Source organism: Pangasianodon hypophthalmus, chromosome 23 (genome assembly GCF_027358585.1).
Source record: "Pangasianodon hypophthalmus isolate fPanHyp1 chromosome 23, fPanHyp1.pri, whole genome shotgun sequence".
NCBI lineage: Eukaryota > Metazoa > Chordata > Actinopteri > Siluriformes > Pangasiidae > Pangasianodon > Pangasianodon hypophthalmus.
The window spans coordinates 6,794,709-6,815,890 of record NC_069732.1 but is presented as its reverse complement, the minus strand read 5'-3'; the positions used below and the strand labels follow the sequence as shown (position 1 = coordinate 6,815,890).

Genomic DNA, 21,182 nt, shown 5'->3' with positions numbered 1-21,182 from the left:
GTATGTGCTGCCCCTGAATACCTGCCCCAGTATAGACTAATGAGAATGGATGTGGTTTGCCAGGTATGGAGTCTACAGCGAAGGTCTCAGCCCAGTCTGTTTTTTACCTTGATTCCTCACCAGATGGTAAGATTAGCCCGTACTGCATCCGTTAACACACTGCATCTAAAGGTTTTGTGTGTGTGTGTGTGTGTGTGTGTGTGCACGCGCACACTCAAGTGTGTGTCATGTATTACTCATTTATTGCCGGATCTGCTTTAAGCCGTTTAACTTAACTGTTTGCTTTAATCTATAATCCTGTTGGCTGTTTAACTCCAAGCTTTTACTCTCCATCCTCAGCTCTTTAGGAGGTCATCCTGGCATGCTGCTGGTTAATGATTGTCTTTTTTTTCTTCCTTATCTTTGTAATGCAGCATGTAAAATTAGTGGAATGAGTTTGAAGTAGTGTTGATACGGTCTTGTATTGATTCTTTCTCTTATGATTGAAGCCAGGCTCATTATTGATTGCTGCATGTTTTAAGAATTGTTTTTTAAAAAAAAATCCAAAGTTCTAGGCTATCACTAACTAACTACATCTATATATAACAATGATATATACATACACTATATTACCAAAAGTATTCGGTCACCTGCCTTGACTCACATATGAACTTAAGTGCCATCCCATTCCTAACCCATAGGGTTCAATATGATGTCGGTCCACCTTTTGCAGCTATTACAGCTTCAACTCTTCTGGAAAGGCTGTCCACAAGGTTGAGGAGTGTGTTTATAGGAATTTTTGACCATTCTTCCAAAAGCGCATTGGTGAGGTCACACACTGATGTTGGTCGAGAAGGCCTGGCTCTCAGTCTCCACTCTAATTCATCCCAAAGGTGTTCTATCGGGCTCAGGTCAGGACTCTGTGCAGGCCAGTCAAGTTCATCCACACCACACTCTGTCATCCATGTCTTTATGGACCTTGCTTTGTGCACTGGTGCACAGTCATGTTGGAAGAGGAAGGGGCCCGCTCCAAACTGTTCCCACAAGGTTGGGAGCATGGAATTGTCCAAAATGTTTTGGTATCCTGAAGCATTCAAAGTTCCTTTCACTGGAACTAAGGGGCCAAGCCCAACTCCTGAAAAACAACCCCACACCATAATTCCTCCTCCACCAAATTTCACACTCGGCACAATGCAGTCCGAAATGTACCGTTCTCCTGGCAACCTCCAAACCCAGACTCGTCCATCAGATTGCCAGATGGAAAAGCGTGATTCATCACTCCAGAGAATGCATCTCCACTGCTCTAGAGTCCAGTGGCGGCGTGCTTTACACCACTGCATCCGACGCTTTGCATTGCACTTGGTGATATGTGGCTTGGATGCAGCTGCTCGGCCATGGAAACCCATTCCATGAAGCTCTCTGCATACTGTATTTGGGCTAATCTGAAGGTCACATGAAGTTTGGAGCTCTGTAGCAATTGACTGTGAAGAAAGTCGACAACCTCTTTGCACTATGCGCTTCAGCATCCGCTGACCCCTCTCCATCAGTTTACGTGGCCTACCACTTCGTGGCTGAGTTGCTGTTGTTCCCAAACTCTTCCATTTTGTTATGATAAAGCTGACAGTTGACTGTGGAATATTTAGGAGCGAGGAAATTTCACGACTGGATTTGTTGCACAGGTGGCATCCTATGACAGTTCCACGCTGGAATTCACTGAGCTCCTGAGAGCGGCCCATTCTTTCACAAATGTTTGTAAAAACAGTCTGCATGCCTAAGTGCTTGATTTTATACACCTGTGGCCAGGCCAAGTGATTAGGACACCTGATTCTGATCATTTGGATGGGTGACCGAATACTTTTGGTAATATAGTGTACACTATATGGCCAAAAGTTTGTGGACACCTGACCATCACTCGCATATCTGGGTCTTCTCCAAACTGTTGCTACAAAGTTGGAAGCACACAATTACATAGAATGTCTCTGTATGCTGTTGCATTACAATTTTACCTTCACTGGAACTAAGAGGCCCAAACATGTTCCAGCGTGACATTGCCCCTGTGCACAAAGCGAGCTCCATGAAGACAGGGTTTGCCAAGGTTGGTGTGGAGGAAATCAAGTGGCCTGCACAGAGCCCTTACCTCAGCCCCACTGAACACCTTTGGGATTAATTGGAATGCTGACTGCACCCCATGCCTTCTCACTTGACATCAGTGCCTGACCTCCTTAATGCTCTTGTGGCTGAATGGGCAAATCCCCACAGCCATGCTCCAAAATCTAGTAGAAAGCCTTCCTAGGAGAGTGGAGGTTATTACAACAGCAAAGGGGGACTAAATCTGAAATGGGATGTTAAAAAAGCAAATATGAATGTGATGGTCAGGTGTCTGCAAACTTTTGGCCATATAGTGTATATCCAGGGTCCTGTTTACTGTCTTTGTGGAGTTTCACATGTTCTAATTGTGTCTGCAATTTCCCCTGGGTTCTCCAGTTTCCTCTCGCCTCAAAAAAACATACTAGTCAGTGGATTGGCAACCCTAAATTGCCCCTAGGTGTGAATGCGTGTGTGGATGGACAGGCAACACATTCAGGATGTAATCCTGCTTCACGGCCAACATTCCCAGAATAGGCTGCGGATCTACTGCAAGTCTGACCGGGATAAAGCCCTTACTCTACTAAATATAACAATAATTTTAAATTTATAATCATTGTAATATATAGTATTTTATCATTCTGTGTGCTGGGCTAATATTACAGGCAAAGTACTAATATACATATGGGAAACCGAAGTGTAGTTACTCAGTGATAGCCAAGAAATTGTTACTTTATATGTGACATTGTGCAGATCATGTTACATATAATATGTAAGACATGTTTAAACAAATGTTTTATATTTTATGGACACCTAAGTCCATGGAGTCTAATATGCTCTTATCATTTACTGTAACTCATGACCTCACCCTTATAGTCTAACATCCAGAATTTTGCACTTTGGACACTCCCAAATGCCAGTAAGTCTGATCTAGGACCTATCATGCAATAAGGAAATTAATAGAAACATACAGTTTGAGAAGTGTTCAAATCTGTAGAAACCTTTACATTTGATTCTTTTTATGGTCCATGATAACAAATGCAGTCTATCTGAAAAAATGGAGCGATAATGGAAACAGCTCCTTTAAACAGTTTGAACAGCTCCTCTGTTTCCCCCCTACAGGTCAACAGAAGCAGGTGGACCCAGAGGTTTTCCGCTTCTTCTACACCATCTGGAAGGAGACAGAGGCTGAAGCACAGGATGTGGATTTGCCTGCAGCTGTGCGTGACCACTTGGAGGCCAATGAGCAGGTGTACAAGCTCTCCTCATCTGTGAAGACCAGCCATGGGGTGGGCAAGATCGCCATGACCCAGCGCCGACTCTTTCTGCTCACAGAGGGACGCCCAGGTTATGTTGAGGTCACCAAGTTTAGAGACATAGAGGTGAGACTATCTTCTCCCGTGCACACTATGCCTTATATAAAGTAAATAAAACACTATAAGCATTACATTATTTATGTAATGTACAGTATGTGTGAGATTCTTGCCTCTGGTGATGATAAGCTGAAATTCTGTTTTTAACCTGAGGCCTTTTCTCAGTGCTCCACCTGTCTTTGATCAGAAAGTCTATGTCCATTCCTTTCATTCAGGAAGTGAAGATATCTTCAGCTCCTTTACTTCTTCTGAAGATCCCCTCTTTGAAGATCAAGACCAGCCTGAGGAGGGAAACGTTCGAGGCTAATCTGAAATCCGAGTGTGATCTGTGGCACTTGATGATCAAGGAGCTCTGGGCAGGAAGGAAAATGGCAGATGAGCACAAGGTTTGTTTGATGATGTTATTCTGCTGAATTCTTTTTATAATTTCTGTTAGATTCTCAGCAATGCTCTACCAGGGCTTCAGAGTGTTTTAAGGAGTGAACAAAAGAATATGTAACAAGTAAACATGACTATAACAGCATGTCCCAAAGTGTTTTTTTATTCATTTTATTCTATAGCAATTCACAATAATTAAAATATTTTTGCAATTTACTGTAACACATAAAATAAAATATCAGCCTTATTAATAATACAGACACAGCTCAGGTATTGTGTTTGTGTTGTATTGCCAAGTCTTGGTGACTGGACAGTTTTCCTGAATTGTGGAAAAATCCCTGTTGCTTAAACACTCTGATTCATACCTGTGATGTCATGAGATGTCATGTCATGTGATGTCATCATAACATACTCTGGTGTGCCAGAGTAAACATGTCATGATGGCATTGTAAGTATGCTTTTCTGACACTCGGCCACATAAGGGATAATAATGTCATTTATGTGCTCTATTCTTCCTGTATGGTTCCTGGTATGGTGGGCCTGTTGGACCTAGTTGTTGTTTTAACAAAAGTCCAATTTAGGTAACCACGAACCTTTTCTCTGAGGTTTGCACTTCTTGTCCTTGGTTGATGCATTTCAGCCCAGTGATTCCACTACACTGAAAAAAGGTTTTAATGGTTAATATTGTTATATTTACATTACTTTTACCTTGCCTTCTCATTCGTCTCAGTCTACTGTAGAGACTACAAAACAGTGTGAATAGTATTGTCAGAAAAATGTGCCATGATTGGAAGAATTATACATGACGTTAGTTGACTGTAATGAATTCTGATGTATGATATGTGAAGAATCTGATTTTGTGGACTCTGTATACTCCTCTCTAGGACCCTCAGTACATACAGCAGGCTCTGACGAATGCCCTGCTGATGGATGCTGTGGTCAGATGCCTCCAGTCTCAGAAAGCTATTTACGCTGCTTCTAAATTGGCCTACTTTGACACGATGAAACGGGAAGGTTTGTAATTGCAAGCCATTTAGATAAAACTATAGTCATAGTCATGAAATGGCAAGATGCTCTTTGATGTCTCTTGGTTTCAGATGCATTGGCTCAAATTCAAATTTCATTTCATACACCCTTAAAGAAAATGTTCCACAAGGCACCATCGGTTAGTTAAGAGAACCCTTTGGAGAACTAGATTTGTCTTAAAAAAACAAGAGTGTTAATCTAAGATCACTTCCTATTTATCTGTAGCAGGCTAGCAGGACTAAGCCTGTCCTTGTCTTATAAACACAAAAAGGCATCAGTACAAGGTTTCATTTTTGGCATCCTACTCTATCATCTTTTTCCCCCAAGTAAAAAGACTGCATATGCTGTCCAAAGTACAAATCGCACAAAAGGACAGACAGCAAAGCCTTATGTTTAGTGGGTTTTTTCCATTTGAACAAAAGGGTTATGGCTTTTCTTACAAATCAGGAATGCAGCTGCCTATCTCACTTTAAGTGTGTGTATAATAGTTTGTCTTATGTCATTATTATTATGCCATTGAGACCTTGTGATGTAATGCATTGCTCAGTACTGATACGTTCGCTGTCATGCTGTTGATGGATATAAGATTTTAGCCCTCACATCTAATAGCATGACCAGACATCACTGTCTTGGTTCCTTAGTACTGTACTGTACTTAAAATTCCACGTTAAACGAAACAGTTTTTACAGATTGGTGTTTTTAAACAGTACCGATGATGGTGCCAAAAACAACATCTGAGACCCTGAAGCATAAAATCAACCCTTGTCTGGACTTGATGTCTCCTCAAGCTGTGGACATCCTGCTCTATACTCCAGGTTAGACATGATCTTCCTCAGTTGTTCAGTACAGTTCTGAAAACATAACACTGTGAGTGAAGGAAACCTAAGCTATGCGGACCAGCCAAAACCTGTTTTACTGATTGTGCGAAGTGATAAGTGACGAGATAAATATGATCTTTCCTGGAAACACCTTCTTAGTTTCTGTCTAAAATAACCCAGTGCATTCTGCTGTGTATGAATGCTCCGGTTTCAGAGCATCTCTTGTGAAAGAGCCAGTGGTGATTTTGCTCCAAAAAGGTTTCAGACTACAAAGGGAAACTGATTCTTCCAAACAGCTTCTGTGTTTTATTTATTTACTTTTTTTTAACCTTTTCTCCTCTCTTTGTTTTTATATGTGCATAGATTTTATTACAGTGTGATGCATGAGCTTTGGAAATATGATGACAATGTCTGAAGATCTAAAGAAAGGATCAAGTTGATAATTAAGAAATGAAACATGAAGGGGCATATTGTTATAGAAAAACAATCAGCAACTGGGTGGTATGAGGTGGACTGATGTGAAGCAGAGTTACTGTAAAGACTCCAAAGTTGATTGTTTTCCTATAACAGCATGTCCCGAAGTGTTTTATTCCTCTTGCTAACAGTTACAAATTTTTAATTTATTAATGAGCAACACATTTATAAATTTTTTCACATTTTATAGTCATTTATTCTTGTGGAATGCCCGCAAAACAAGCTAGTTCCTCTTATCATTTACAATATAGCAGCTTATCACATTTCTGAGAAACCAGAAAGCATAAACTCCACTCTCCTGAAGACCCCATGGCATTCCCATGGTGTAAAACTTTCTGATGGTTACAAAAATGCTGACACTGGAGACTCCTTCCTTAAATGTTAAATGTCTCATTACAGAAAGCTTCACCATATCAGTGATTATACAGCACAGTTTTTAATTTGTTTATTATTAGGCTTGGATTGTGTTGAGCATCTGTCATACAAGTTCCTGTGAATGAGATGTTCCTATAGAAATAAAAATATATTAGAACAAACACATGAATGTAAACCTGTGATTTGCCTTGCAGCAGGCTGAATCATCATGCATACAGCAACAGAGCTCTTGGTGTCTTGGTGTAAAACATAGTGTGTTAAATTTTCTTATCTAAATTTTATTTTAACTTTAACCTGTAATAAAACCTTAACCTCTGATTAACACCTTGAACTGGATTTGCTAGTAAAAAGCTACAACATTATTTTTGTGAGAAACCACTATTGATCCTTTTTGTACCTTTTGAGTGAATACAGCTATAAAACTTTCCTTTGATCTTTTTCATTTTCCACAACCTATTTATTATATGCTAGAATCTAAATAATTAAAACTATAGCTGCCTGTGGTCTAATTTTTGTGACAAGCTGCCATTTTTAAAAAAATTTTTTTTTTTTAATTAAAGTTCATCTACCCCTTAAGTGTGTTAGAAAGGAAGCAGCTTACCAATTATATTTTGTTGTATGTTTTGGTGTACATCTCTCTTGAGTGTTAGAAAGGTGCTATATCAATGGAACTTATTATTGTTATTACCATATTATTTTAAGTAGTTAATATCAGCACCAAAGAAATAAAAAATAGGAAGTGAATGCAGGTGATTTTATTTTTACTAAGTTCAATGGAAAGTGTGTCTATTTACATATATGTAATGACAAAAGATGTATCTACTATAAATAAAAAATCTACAGATTTTCTTTTATCAAGCACATAGCAGAAAGAGTTTAAAATTCACTTATTAAGATATAAGTGATTAGAATCATTTGTTATCTTTTATAATTACATAATGCCTTTGGTCTATGACAGAATGATTTGCTCATTTGAATGTAGTTGCTTTAGATCACATGCAGGCTGTATGTCAGGTACACAAAACAAACTCAAGGCTTGCATTTATTCTCTTGGCAGTCGTCCAACAAGTGCTTTCAATTTCTACCTCAACTCTCGCATGAAAACAAACCTATAAAAGTTATGGAATGTTCCATGTGTTTTCTCCCCCCACCATGCTTTTAACAATCTTACTGTGACTGTGCTTTATTTTAGGACAGCTGGGCGCAGCAGCCTCGGACGGCGGTGGTTACCCAAAACTCTGGTGTGCGCTGAGTGATGGGAAGGTGGTGGTGTTTGACGCAGCCAGCTGGTCCCTGCAGCAGAACTGCATTCAAGTGGGGACCTCCCGCCTCGTAAGGGACTTCCCCACTCCTCTTAGCGTTTGCGAATTAATGAATACATGGTCACATGCTGCACTGCATTCATATAGAAGAAGGTTGAAAAGAAAGCATAAATAATCCATATAGAATGTATGAATAGGTTAATTGGCTTGATTTTGCATGTCTGCTTTGTAGCTCACAGCCTTCACTGCCTCCTGCAGGTTTCAGTTAACTCACTTTATGTTCACTTTGTTGCAGCCTCTGAGGTGACATGGTGGTTCTTTTTTTTAGGAAGCTACGCTCACAAATTAATTTTATTAAGGACACAAGTTAATATTACATATTCATGTCTACAAATTATGAATCATGTAACTTTAGCACAAGATTTAATATGTTGTGGGGAAATTCAAAGTATTCACTTAAGGTGATGCAAAAGTACATCTATGTTGCAATGCTACTGATTCTCAGTACGTCTTTTTGCATCATTCCAAGATTGAAGTAAAGTAGAATATTATGAGTCATCTCCATGCTTAGGTTCCTGTGACCACATTCTTGTAATTCCATTGATTTTTCAGTGTCTTGCTCCATTTTAAAATGTAACAGTTTACTGTAAATAGGTCTAAAGAAATGTAATATATTCATATGTTCAGCAAGTTCAGCAGCTCAGTACTTTGTTGCTCTTAACCCACTCTTGTTTTGGCTGCTTTAGAATTGCATGCTGGGAGTGGACCAGCAGCAGTTGTGGATTGGTTCTCAGGACTCGATCATTTATATAATCAACCCAAACAGCATGTCCTGCAATAAACAGCTGACAGAGCACCGTGCTGAGATCACCGGCCTCGCCCTGGAAGAAAGGCCTGACAAATACAGGTAACTCACACCAACACAGCATGTTGTACAATATCCATAAATGCTTTTGAGTCACATGAATAAGACTAGTCCATTTTTTTCTGCTGTCACATGGCAGACATTACTGTGCTATAACAAAAAAGAAAAGTCGGTAGAAACCATTCTTGACTTTATTAAATATGACATTAATTTATTAAATAATGTGTGTCACTCATTAAAATCCCTGATTTTTCAAACTGCAGCTTGGATCCTGAGTGCTTTTGTTCCATCAGCAAACAAATCCAAGGTTAAGGCCTGGAATGTAACACCAATGCATTTTGGCTGTGTATAGAATTACACCATATTTACACCTTGATTTTTTTTTTGAGTTTTGAGTATCAGGATTCTGGAATGGAGAAATGCACCTATGCTTCATTTAAAACAGAATGCACACTTGCACTAGGTATCTGACCCATGTCCTTTATATATATTTCCACCATTTTTGTTTGGTTTAACAACAAGAACATAAAACTTACTTGCATGCCTCTGCATCACGTGTATACTATACAAAGCATTCAAGCATGAAATTAATCATTTTAATAAGTTCATCTACCATCTTGGAGTTGTGGAGGTGAAATAAGCCTGAAATAAAAAGGATGCATTGTTTTCTCATAATTCAGTTCTCTTTCAAGGTTGATTTCGGTATATATGAGGGTATCTGTAAGGAACCAGTTTGAGACAGGTTTTGAAAGAAGTGTAACCATGTTGTCAGGTTATCGACATGCGCTAGTAAGGGTCATAAATCCTTAAAGAGAAGAGAAGGAATAAACTACAGTTAAAGAAAATAGAGCAAATATTATGTGAATACATCACCAGTTCTCACTAGAAATAAAAATAAATCTTCAAAAATAATTACAAATACCTGTTGATCACAACTCCAACAACTCCATCTCTCCTCTGTGTTTTCCGTTGTCAGTTTATACACGCTATGTCAGACGGACACATGCACATGCATGTATGCTGCCTTCAGAATTGGCACGATGACAGCACCTCTGAAAGCAGTGTCATGCAAACATTAAATTTGGACATGACTCTCAATAGAACCGTAGAAGGCAGCATTTTTTTACATTTCAGTCACCCCCCCACATCAGACCCCATAAAAATGTAATTTTCATATGTATCCATATTTATCAACAGATTTAAATCTGATCACTCAAACCACTTCAGGAGGTCTAAGATTGTTTTGGCCTTTATTTACTTGTAAATCTTAGACATTTGCTTCATGTAGTTCTCAAAAACAAGTTTGGCAAAGCTTGAAACAGTCTTACCATTAAATTTTAGATCTTTTTAGGCTTTCTCATATTACATTTTTACTGTATTCTCAGTTAAGCATTTATTCTACAATGTCTGTGTTGTAGCCAGTTGCTGGCGTACTCGTGCAGTGCAGAGGGCACAGTGATCATTTGGGACGTGGCCACGCTGCACGTGAAACGTGACATCAAACTGACCTGTGACAGACTGCAGTCCATTCAGATCCTCAGTGGACGACTATGGTGCTGTAAGTAGGTTTATTGCTTTATATAGAAATATTGTTGTGTATGATCAACTCTAGAAATATTGGCACCCTTCTATTAAACCATTTGCACCCATAAAGAATATTTACATTACAGAAAAATATGTTCATAACTTGTAAGGAATTGCAAGAAGTGAGTTTTAATCATGAGTTCCACCCTTCCATGTTGTAAGGCTGAAAAATTGTTACAGCAAACGCCCTAATTGTCATAGCAACAAAAAGAGGTTCTCACATATGGCATAACATTCGCACTTGAATCAGGAAGGATATAGTTGGAGAACAGAAGCAGGGTAAAAAGGACTATCTCCACCGACAGCATACCAAATGTTTCACAGGTGTTAATTCCTGTTTAAGATGCATATGTTTTAAAAGCGGTAGACGTTCACCGTTCAGTCTAAATGCAAGGTGCCTTCTCATGTGCCTCGCTACTGTTTTTCTGAAATAAAGACATTCACCTCTTTCACCAAGGTCAAGATGTCCTTTTTTTTCCTCACAAGCTGTACAGCTCATTTGTTTAAGCTCAAAATATCACTATTTGCGTTTATTACTCATTTTAAATGTTCGTTTTGCTAATTTTCATAAAGGGGGAGTTGACTGTATACTTTCAACATTGCTCACATAGCCAATTATCACATAATGTCACTGTTCTGCAATGCCAGAATTCATAGCCAATGGTGTACATTTTTGATGTTTTTCCAGGTGCGCGGGACTGTGTGCTGGAGGTACGGCGGAATGGCACAGTGCATCGTAGGATATCTCTTCCTGATCACCTCAGGGGCTCGCAATGTTCCTACAGCAGCTTCTTAGTCTTTGATGAGGTTAATAATACTAGACATTTTCCTGTCCTCCTTCCTACAAACCTACACCCTGCTGACCTGCTCCTCTCTGAACACACTGTTTACACCATTTCCTGCCTGCTGGGTAAAGTAGCGTGAGTCATAATGACAGGGACCTTTTTTTGCAATAATGGTTAACAAATGTTTGGAGTATAATGGAAACTCTTACAAATACAGCAAACTCTCAGCCAGTAACGAAATTAAAATTCAAAATTTAAATCATTATTCTTAGTATGACAATGGACTCTCTTTGCACTGCAGTAATTGTGCTAAAGAATTATATAATTTACTTAAGTAAAGATGTGAAGTAAAGGCCTGACTCGATGCAGAATTATGGTTGCCACACTAAAGAGTTCCTAGATAAAACTAGATTATTTTCCTATAACACCATGTCCCAAAGTGTGTTACTTCTCTTGTACCACAGCAGTTTGCCAACGATTGCAGTTTTTTTTTAGTAATTAAATAATGATTAAAGAATGATGCCATAGTTTTTGACCATTTATAGTTTACTGTTGTGGAATGTCTATGAAACAAGTTAGTTCCTCTTATTACTTATATTATAGCAGCTATAAAGTCATTTTCCTCACCAATTAATAAGACAAAAACACTGCAAAGCCCTCTATCCTGAAGACTTTCCTGTGTCAGAAAACGTAAAGGAACAGTTTTATTCTGACTGTTACAAAGTGCTGACACTGGAGACTCCTTCTATAAATCTCCTTACAGAAAACTTCACCACACCTCAATGATTATACATTTTGTTTGTTAAATAACAGCATGTTCTTATCTTAGATTATGTAGAGCATCCAAAATATAAGTCCCTGTGTAAGTTGTTACAGAAAAAATAACGTGTTAGAATGAGTGCATCAATATAATCCTGTGATTTGCCTTACAGTTTGAAGAGATCGCCTGACCAATCAGTAACTAAATATTCAGTAACAACAATCATGGATTTTTGCAACATGCTGAATAGAAATAAGTCAGTCGCACATCACTCATCACTATATCTCCATTTCCACTCTAATGTGTCAGTCATCTTCAGTCAGGAAGATGCTCTGCTTTTTATGGAGTGTTACCACTGAGTCTTTAGTGATTGTTTCCAGCTGTGGAGCATCTGTACCAAATCTGCACCAAATATCCACCAAAGTTTTTTCTGTATTTTGGAATATTGCATGTATATTCCTGGTTGTGCTAAACTGATCTCATTTTGCAGAGGAGTCAGATGTGGACCGGCTGCACAGCCGCAGGCGAGGTGTGTGTATGGCACCTTGCTGACCTGGAGAAGCCCTTCCAGAGGATCCAGCTGCCTGACTGCACCAGTGTCATCTGCATGATCAGAGTCAAGAACCAGGTGAGAAAAAACACTCATGCAAAATGCGTACTATATTAACACACACACTCACACCTTTTTTTCAGACCTGCGTCAGTTTAGACTGAGAGTGCTCTACATTTGTCTATACACTGCCACTCAAGAGTTTTTTTAAAAAAATGCAGTATTTTTTAATGAATTTTGTTTAATTAGAAAATTTAAATAAGGAATATGTAAAAGTGAATTGAGAAATGTTTATTATTTGATTCACATGATTTATATGTGATATTTGGCATTTATCAAATTATATTATTATTATTATTATTAAAAGATATAGAAATAGTATTTCATAAGCTATGTTTTAAGCTCATAACTGGATTGTTTGGGGGGTCAACCTCACAGAGACCATTTTTTATGTTTAGGGTTTCACATGTTCATCTGTTGAATGAAGAGTTTGTAGAGGAAGTAGAGACAGCACAATACCACTTTTTCCTTTTCTGTTGCTGATACTGAAACCTTGAGTATCAGCTGATACCGATACCCTTTTTTTTTCTTCACAGTTAAATTCTTTCACACAAAAACCACTTACATTATAAATATAGTAAATACAATGAAGTATAAATATAATAAAAATCAATCCTAACTAAAGAAGAACCAGTGAAGTCTCTTTATACATAAACATTTCTAATTCCAAAAATAAATTTCTTTTCCAATTCCAATCCAATTTTTATTACAGAATCTGATATCCAGTGTTTATTGGTTTTTGATTAGTGTCAAGTGAAAGTAAAAAAAAACATGAATTAAAATAAAGAATACATGAGGTAATTATGTGCATGTTTGTAAATTGCATACAGCAGAATTAACATATAAATGATCTAACTGATCTGTGATTCAGAAGGGAATTGTCCTCTGAGGACGATGCCTTCCTTCAGTCCAGAATCAATCCTGAGCATGAAATTGAGTATTTGGATAAGTGTGAACACCCTTTGAACCCACTGTGCTTTGAGGAAGACTGGCGACATAATGTATATATCTGTTTATATATGATTCAGTTCTGAGCTTGGGGTTCTCTAAATGCAGAGTTTTGCAGGGTTTCCTTTGTCTGTGTAGGATTCCTCCAGCTCCTTTGGTTTCCTCTCACCTCCCAATAACGTGCACTGCTGACTCTAAATTGTCCCTAGGTGTGAATGAGTGTGTGAATGTGTGTGCATGGTGCCCTGCAATGTAATGGCAGTCCATTTAGGGTGTATTTCCACCACATACCCACTCATGATGTTGGAATAGACCCTGGATCCCCAGTGACCCTGACCAGGATAAAGTGCTTGCTGAAGATGGATGAATGAAAAAGCAATAAATCAGTTTTCGATTATTTCAGTAATAAAATTATTAGATCATTGTGCAAAAGGCCGAAAGTTGTGGAATATGAAAGCTTTTCTCTCCTGTCTCTCGATCAGATCTGGGTAGGAGGCCACAGTAACAGTGGGGGGAAAGCTCGTGGAAAGATCTACGTGCTGGACACAGAGCGCCTCCTAGTGGAGAAGGAGCTGCTGGCTCATTCGGACGCAGTTCAGACTCTGTGCTCAGCCGAGGACCGCTACGTTCTCAGCGGTGCTGCTGGCCAGGATGGAAAGATCGCTATCTGGAAAGTGGAATAGTGTGAAAGAGTGAATTATGTGATTCTTGTATGATTCTGGAAGAAGCACTTTGGCTTGACTGCATTACTGCAAGAGCAGACACAAGGTCACTAACTGCTTTTGTATACTAAGTTACTTTGAATATTAGTGAATAATTTCCATAATTCTCTATTTATTTTACATCTCGGCCAGAGTTAACTGCCAATAACAAACAAGTGAAGAAATAGACTGATGTAGAATCTTTCATAACAGGATATTTATCTAATGGTCTCATGAAGGGCTAATTAAAATGTATAACTAGTTTGATATGTTTTTGTTTTTTCCCCACTGCCTACTGTGCTGCAGTGAAGTAATGTTATCAGTATTTGGTTATTGAAGTGGTCTCCAAATGCTTCCACAAAGGGCCGGTGTGTCTAGAGGTTTTTATTTCAGCTAGATAGGAGCTACACCTAATTTATGTTTAAAAACCAGGATCAAATTATCAAAAAGTGAATTCAGGAGTGATTCCTGCTTAGAATAAAAATTTCTGGACCTTTAAGGAGAATATTACAGATTAGACCTCTCTGATTAATCCAGTACTTATATTTGTACCTCAGTGTTCTTGCTTTACTGTATATACAATGTCCTGAATGGACCTTAATCCAAAGCCATATAATGTTTATGGATTTTAATGGACTCATGTATACAGTCTCTTGTTTTTAAGTGATTTCATTTATTCTACACTAGTATATTTTAATGAAGGTCACTGTATAAGATGTTCTAGTACTGTTTTGTTCATAATGTAACATTTGAATAGCTTTCTTCTTTCATACTAAAGCACTGCGTATTTACTCATGTTTGCTAATATTGTAAACTATAAAGTTTCCTTTTGTAAACTGTATTGTACTTTCTTTTTCTACCTTCCTCCATTTAACTTTCTTATCTTTTTCTTTTTCATTTTTTAGCATTATAAAATGTGCTTGTGTAAATGTATTTTTAAAAATACGTTACAAGGGTTATTTTTATAGCTCAGATGAGAGAACTAATGGCTCAGTTTTAGAGTACATTAATCTATTTATTGTACTACATTTTGAAACCTGAATTCTATGGACACCCTGTAAAGACAAGAAAATCAGATAGCTGCATTTGAAGAGTAGAGAATTTTTTTGCCTCCAGGGGGCAGTAGTGTGCTATTTGTGTCCTATTATAAGGTGAACAGGTGTTCCAAATAAAGATGACTGTACACACCCACCCACACACTTATACTCACCACCCACTTTATTAGGAACACCTGTACATGTGCTCATTTTTGCAGTTATCTCATAGCCAATAATGTGGCAGCAGTGCAGTGCATAAACTCATGCAGATACAGATCAAGAGCTGTGGTTTATGTTCACATCAAACATTAGAATAAAGCAAAAGTGTGATCTCTGTGACTTTAAGCATGGCATGGTTATTGGTACCAGTTATGCTAGTTTGAGTATTTCAGAAACTGCTGCTCTCCTGGCAATTTCACTTACAACAGTCTCTAGAGTTTAAACAGAATGGTGCAAAAACCAGATCACTGAGTGAGAGACAGTTCTGTGTGTGGAAAACCTTCAAACCTTGAGGTGGGCTGAACAGTTGAAACTGGACAGATGAAGACTGGAGAAAGACTAGGTGGGTTCTCCCCCCATGCACTGCATGAGTGTATGTATACAGGCTTACAGTGGGCATGTGGTCATCAGAATTGGATCATGAAGCAATGGAAGAAGGTGACCTGGCCTAGTGAATCACTTTTTTTTTTTTTTAAACTTCATGTGAATGTCCAGGTGTGTGTGCGTCACTTACATGGGGAAGAGATGGCACCATGATGTACTATGGGAAGAAAGCAAGCCGGCGGAGGCAGTGTGATGCTCTGGGCAATGTTCTGCTGGGAAACCTTGGGTCCAGGCATTCATGTGGATGTTACTTTGACATGTACCACCTACCTAAACTTTTTGCAGACCAAGTACACCACTTCATGGCAATGGTATTCCCTAATGGCACTGGCTTCTTTCAGCAGGATAATGCGCCCTGCCTCACTGCAAAAATTGGTTTGAGGAACATTACAAAAAGTTCAAGGTGTTAACTTGGCCGCCAAATTCTCCAGATCTCAATATTATCGAGTATCTGTGGGATGTTCTGGACAAATAAGTCCGATCCATGGAGGCCCCACCTCGCAACTTACAGGGCTTAAAGAGTCTGCTGCTAACGTCTTGGTGCCAGATACCACAGCACACCTTCAGAGGTCTCACAGTATTAAGCAGGTGGTTTTAATGTTATGGCTGATCGGGGAGAAGGAGCTTCTTTCTAATTCAACTAAAACTATGGAACTTTAGGAATTATAAGTATACTAGCAAAAGCTTTCAGTACTGTGACCCCAAAGTCTAGGCAGCAGCCTGGACAGGTTGTGTCTCAGTACAACAGTTCTATGAATGTTCTTTCTCACTATTAGGTGTCAAGATGGGATTGATTAGTAAAGCCACTACTATTTTTAGCTAACGTTTTAGCAACCATTATCTATAAAGTTTTTTCTTTTAATTTAAATGCAGCTTACCCATGATCTATTTTATTAGTGTGTATGCAGGTCCTGGGCAGGATGGTGGCACAATGTGGTGTTGCTTGGCTTTCCTTCCACTTCTCCAAAACAAACTCATGTAGACTGGCAGCTCTAAATTGTCCTGTCCAGGATCACCATTGCATTAAATAGTTACCAGTAAAAACCTATCTGGAGACTTCAAACCCGCTCTGAAGCTCACTGCAGAATGTCATAAATCATTCTGATAGTGTGACCTCTGTAGTTCTGTATTCCTTTCTTTCTTCCAGGAGAAGAGACATGTGTTTAATATTTTGCATATTTGGTATCTCACCTCTGCAGATTTTGTCTTAAATTTGAAGTGACATTTAAAAAAGAGAGTCCTAAAGAGCATTAAACCTAACTTCTGTATACTTCCATAGAATTCAATCTGTGCAACTTGCATTTTAGAGTAACTTACTTTAAACATGAATTGTATAGCATTTTTCATATTTGCCATTTTTTCCCATTCTCAGGCAGGCACAGATAATTGTGGGCTACTGACAGTCATGAACAATACACCAGTTGCACCCTTGAAAACTCTTGGAATGTGGGCTGCATTTCTGAGCCATAGTGGAAGGATCCTTTAAAAGGGAACAGCCTTCAGTGACATGGCTGGATTAGACATTAGGCTGTGTCTACTGTGACCAATAATTGACCTTCTCAGTCCATGGAAACAAAGTAGGTGCTTCTGAGAAACTGTAGCAACATATGGCTAATGTCATCACCAATGACTCAGGAGTCAAAAAAAAAAAAAAGTTTGGGAAAGGGTGGTAGGTCTGTTGCAACACTGCATTTCTGAATAAATGCCTCTGTGTTTCAGCTTGATCTGCTAGCATCATTTGAGGTCCATATCCTGATTAATCATTTTGTACACAAGAGAAGATGGCCATTATATGAGTAGATGGCTTAAAGACTAGAGCTTCTGTACTAAAATGTGCTTCATAGATTTAACTTTGACATTTTTGGCAGATGCTTTATTTTACAAGAGAAAGGGCTACATCCTAATCTTAGAGGCTCTTTTATGGTTTTTGATATAAAACTGTCAGATTTTGGCCAGCAGGGAACACCTACGAAATCACCAAAAAAAAAGACAGTACGTTTCTGTGTCTATGGCTGCTATTGGTAATGACGAGCTTAAGAATGACCCAAATGATTGGGAATGCTGCAGATAACAGTAGCATTGTCAGTTACACACAGTCCTAATGATCTCCATCAGTAGGACTAGGGTAACAATACTTTGCACTACAACAGAAAATATCTTAGCATTAGCCCAGTAAATCTCACTTACTTGCAGGTAGCACTAACCTTTTTTCTAATGAAGATTTTTTTAGAAAGCTGTCAGTCTGTTCTTTTCACCCTAGAGCTTAGCTATTCTGAGAAACCAAATGCTACAAGGAAAGGACCTTGATGTAACCCTAGATGCCAATATCATGTGATTAAGTAACATTCTTAAAACTGCATATTATCATTTGAACATAGCCACCGCTAACCCCGCACGACACTGAGAAACTAGTGCATGCTTTTACAATCTTTAGATTAGATTATTGTAACATGGCTTGTTGGTTGCACTATTGGCACTTTAAGTAAATTCTGGCATTGTGTTCCAGAGAACATTAGAGATGCCAACTAAGTAGATGTTCTTAAACTCAAATTAAACCATGCTTATTTTATCCCATCCTTAGTTTTTGGTTGATCATCTTAAACATACTGATCACGACTGTACATTGTTCGTTAATGTGTCAAAGACTTCTTGTCTCCATTTGACATGTAAAACAGATTTTGAACTTAAAAATGAAGTCCCAGTAAGTATTTGATAATCAAGCCTTTGGGCACCATCAAGTGTGCAAGAGTAGAGAGAATTGCCAATGTTCCATTCTGATCACTCTTTCCACATTTGTCAAAGTATCCTACATATACACAGTTGAAAATGATCAAAGTTCATTTTAGAAGGTCCCACACCCATTTTAAATATGCATGCCACCACCTCTGTCAACTGATTGAAATCAAGAACACAGACTACATGCTAATTTTTATTTATTCAACATTTTGTACAAAAATCCTCCGTTACAACAGAACAATTCTAGTACTCCTCATCTGCATCTTCCTCAGCATCTTCAGCAGAATCTGCACCAACCTCCTCATAATCCTTTTCCAAGGCAGCCATGTCCTCTCTGGCTTCAGAGAACTCACCTTCTTCCATTCCCTCACCAACATACCAGTGCACAAATGCCCGCTTCGCATACATCAGGTCAAACTTGTGATCCAAGCGACTCCAGGCTTCAGCAATTGCAGTAGTGTTACTCAGCATGCATACAGCCCTTTGGACCTTGGCCAGATCGCCACCAGGTACTACAGTGGGGGGCTGGTAGTTGATTCCCACTTTGAAGCCAGTGGGACACCAGTCCACAAACTGGATTGAGCGCCGGGTCTTGATGCTGGCAATAGCAGCATTAACATCTTTGGGTACCACATCACCACGATAGAGCAAGCAACAGGCCATGTATTTGCCACGGCGAGGGTCACATTTCACCATCTGGTTGGCTGGCTCAAAGCAAGCATTAGAGATCTCAGCCACAGACAGCTGCTCATGGTAGGCTTTCTCAGCAGATATAATAGGGGAGTAGGTAACCAGTGGGAAATGGATACGAGGGTATGGAACCAAATTGGTCTGGAACTCTGTGAGATCCACATTGAGAGCACCATCAAATCGCAAAGAAGCAGTGATGGAAGAGACAATCTGTGCAATTAGTCTGTTCAGGTTGTTGTAGGATGGACGGTCTATGTCCAGATTGCGCTTGCAAATGTCAAAAATGGCCTCGTTGTCCACCATGAAGGAGCAATCCGAGTGCTCAAGGGTGGTATGAGTGGTTAAGATAGAGTTGTAGGGCTCTACCACTGCAGTGGAAACCTGGGGAGCTGGGTAGACTGAGAACTCCAGCTTTGATTTTTTGCCATAGTCGACAGATAGGCGCTCCATCAACAGAGAGGTGAAACCAGATCCAGTCCCACCACCAAAGCTGTGAAAGATCAGGAATCCTTGTAGACCCGTACACTGGTCAGCCTACAGAGGACAAAAAGGATCATAAGGGAACCTGGCCTGACCAGTCACATGGGATTGAGTACACTCAAAAAATAAATAAATAAAAATAAAAAAATAAAGTTCCACCTCCACCCTAAGGCATTAAGCTTATCCCAATGGGGTATCAGTTAAAGGTTCCATGTAGAACCCCAAAACAGGGGGTCATTCTTTAAAAAAAGAAAAATTGGTTATACTTTTAAACAAGTTAGAACTTACTTTACTATTGACATTCCCCCAATTAAGCAAATAATTTAATGAATGTCCCTATTCCAGTGATAATTACCTCATAATAATGGGATGATGCATTTTCTGTTTTCAAGAGAATGAAGCTAGAGAGTTGTGTATTGTTATTCTAAATCATTAAAGCTCACCATTTTTCGCATGCGATCAAGGACAGAGTCTACAATCTCCTTGCCAATGGTGTAGTGGCCACGGGCATAGTTGTTAGCTGCATCCTCTTTGCCACTGATTAGCTGCTCTGGGTGGTAAAGTTGACGATAATGTCCATTCCTGATCTCATCTGTAAGCAAGCAATTACAATAATCCATTAAATCACAAATACAGAACCCAAACATCACTGTGAGATTAATGCTACAATAAGTCAAATAACCAGCAATGTAGAACCCACATATGCCTTTTTGAAAGGACATCATGGAAACACAGAACAAACCTGGATCATTTAAATGTCTCAAAGCAGATTGAAATCAAATGGATTCATTAAGAAGCATTTTACCCACAACTGTTGGCTCCAGGTCAATGAAAACAGCTCGTGGAACGTATTTTCCAGCTCCAGTTTCACTAAAGAAAGTACCAAAAGAAGAATCAGCCAAGCTGGTGCTGCCAGAAGTGATCATCCCATCAGGCTGGATGCCATGCTCCAGGCAATACAACTCCCAGCAGGAATTACCCATCTGGACTCCTGCTTGACCAATATGCACCGAAATACACTCCCTCTGTAGATACAGGACATTCCAAACCAGTCAAATGCAAGTCATAATCCAGATATAAAAGTAAAGTGCATTTTTAAATAACCAGTGTAGTGTAATATTACCATTTTATTCAATGTTGAAGTAAAACAAGACAGAAAGACACTTCTTTAATCTGCAAAGTAACAAGACACAATAAAGACCTCTCTAAACCTCTATAGAGACACACCAGAGAAATAACTGCTTACCCAAACAGCTCTACCCCCTTAACCACCTGAGCTAACTTTATACCAGGTGAACCCAATCTTGGGGGCGTGGTCTTTCAATTAAGACCGGAAGTAAAGTGGAATGAAGCAGAATCCCAAAACGCTCTAACACCCTATGTAAATGCTCTTAATAAAGTAGAAAACACTGGATTCTATAATCTACATAGTTAACTACATGTACAATTAAGAGCCATTTGGGATTCCACCCTAAATCGCCTAGCGTGTGCGTCATGGGGGGGGGGAAAAAAAATACGAAATGACGTGCACAGGTGGACACGCCCACTAATAAAAAACGTCTAACAAACCGAGAAGCTTAAACTAATTATATTAGGAGCGATAACATTTGCTG

General features: G+C 39.0%; 2 protein-coding genes across 4 annotated transcripts in view; one reads left to right on the top strand and one right to left on the bottom strand.

Annotated features, from left to right (window-relative positions):
* dennd3a (DENN/MADD domain containing 3a) overlaps positions 1-15,399 on the top strand; it is a 31,446-nt gene extending 16,047 nt beyond the window's left edge. For 2 of the 3 annotated variants that reach the window (XM_026929571.3, XM_026929570.3), the window contains exons 15-25: positions 64-126; positions 3,187-3,446; positions 3,653-3,823; positions 4,700-4,829; positions 5,549-5,656; positions 7,701-7,840; positions 8,517-8,677; positions 10,054-10,193; positions 10,908-11,026; positions 12,255-12,392; positions 13,805-15,399. In XM_026929571.3, coding sequence (XP_026785372.3) covers positions 64-126; positions 3,187-3,446; positions 3,653-3,823; positions 4,700-4,829; positions 5,549-5,656; positions 7,701-7,840; positions 8,517-8,677; positions 10,054-10,193; positions 10,908-11,026; positions 12,255-12,392; positions 13,805-14,005 — 1,631 coding nt within the window. In that variant the 3' untranslated portion in view covers positions 14,006-15,399. The remainder of the gene's footprint in view (positions 1-63; positions 127-3,186; positions 3,447-3,652; positions 3,824-4,699; positions 4,830-5,548; positions 5,657-7,700; positions 7,841-8,516; positions 8,678-10,053; positions 10,194-10,907; positions 11,027-12,254; positions 12,393-13,804) is intronic. The other variant, XM_026929572.3, reaches the window with a different exon arrangement.
* A 3,180-nt stretch (positions 15,400-18,579) lies between these two features.
* On the bottom strand, positions 18,580-20,833 carry LOC113536346 (tubulin alpha chain). Its single transcript, XM_034298327.2, has 4 exons — positions 20,693-20,833; positions 20,375-20,594; positions 20,013-20,161; positions 18,580-19,623 (listed from the first exon to the last, which is right to left on the bottom strand). Exons 1-4 carry the CDS (start codon positions 20,693-20,695, stop codon positions 18,643-18,645), a joined length of 1,353 nt encoding a protein of 450 aa, XP_034154218.1. The 5' UTR covers positions 20,696-20,833; the 3' UTR covers positions 18,580-18,642.
* Between the last annotated feature and the right edge of the window lie 349 nt (positions 20,834-21,182).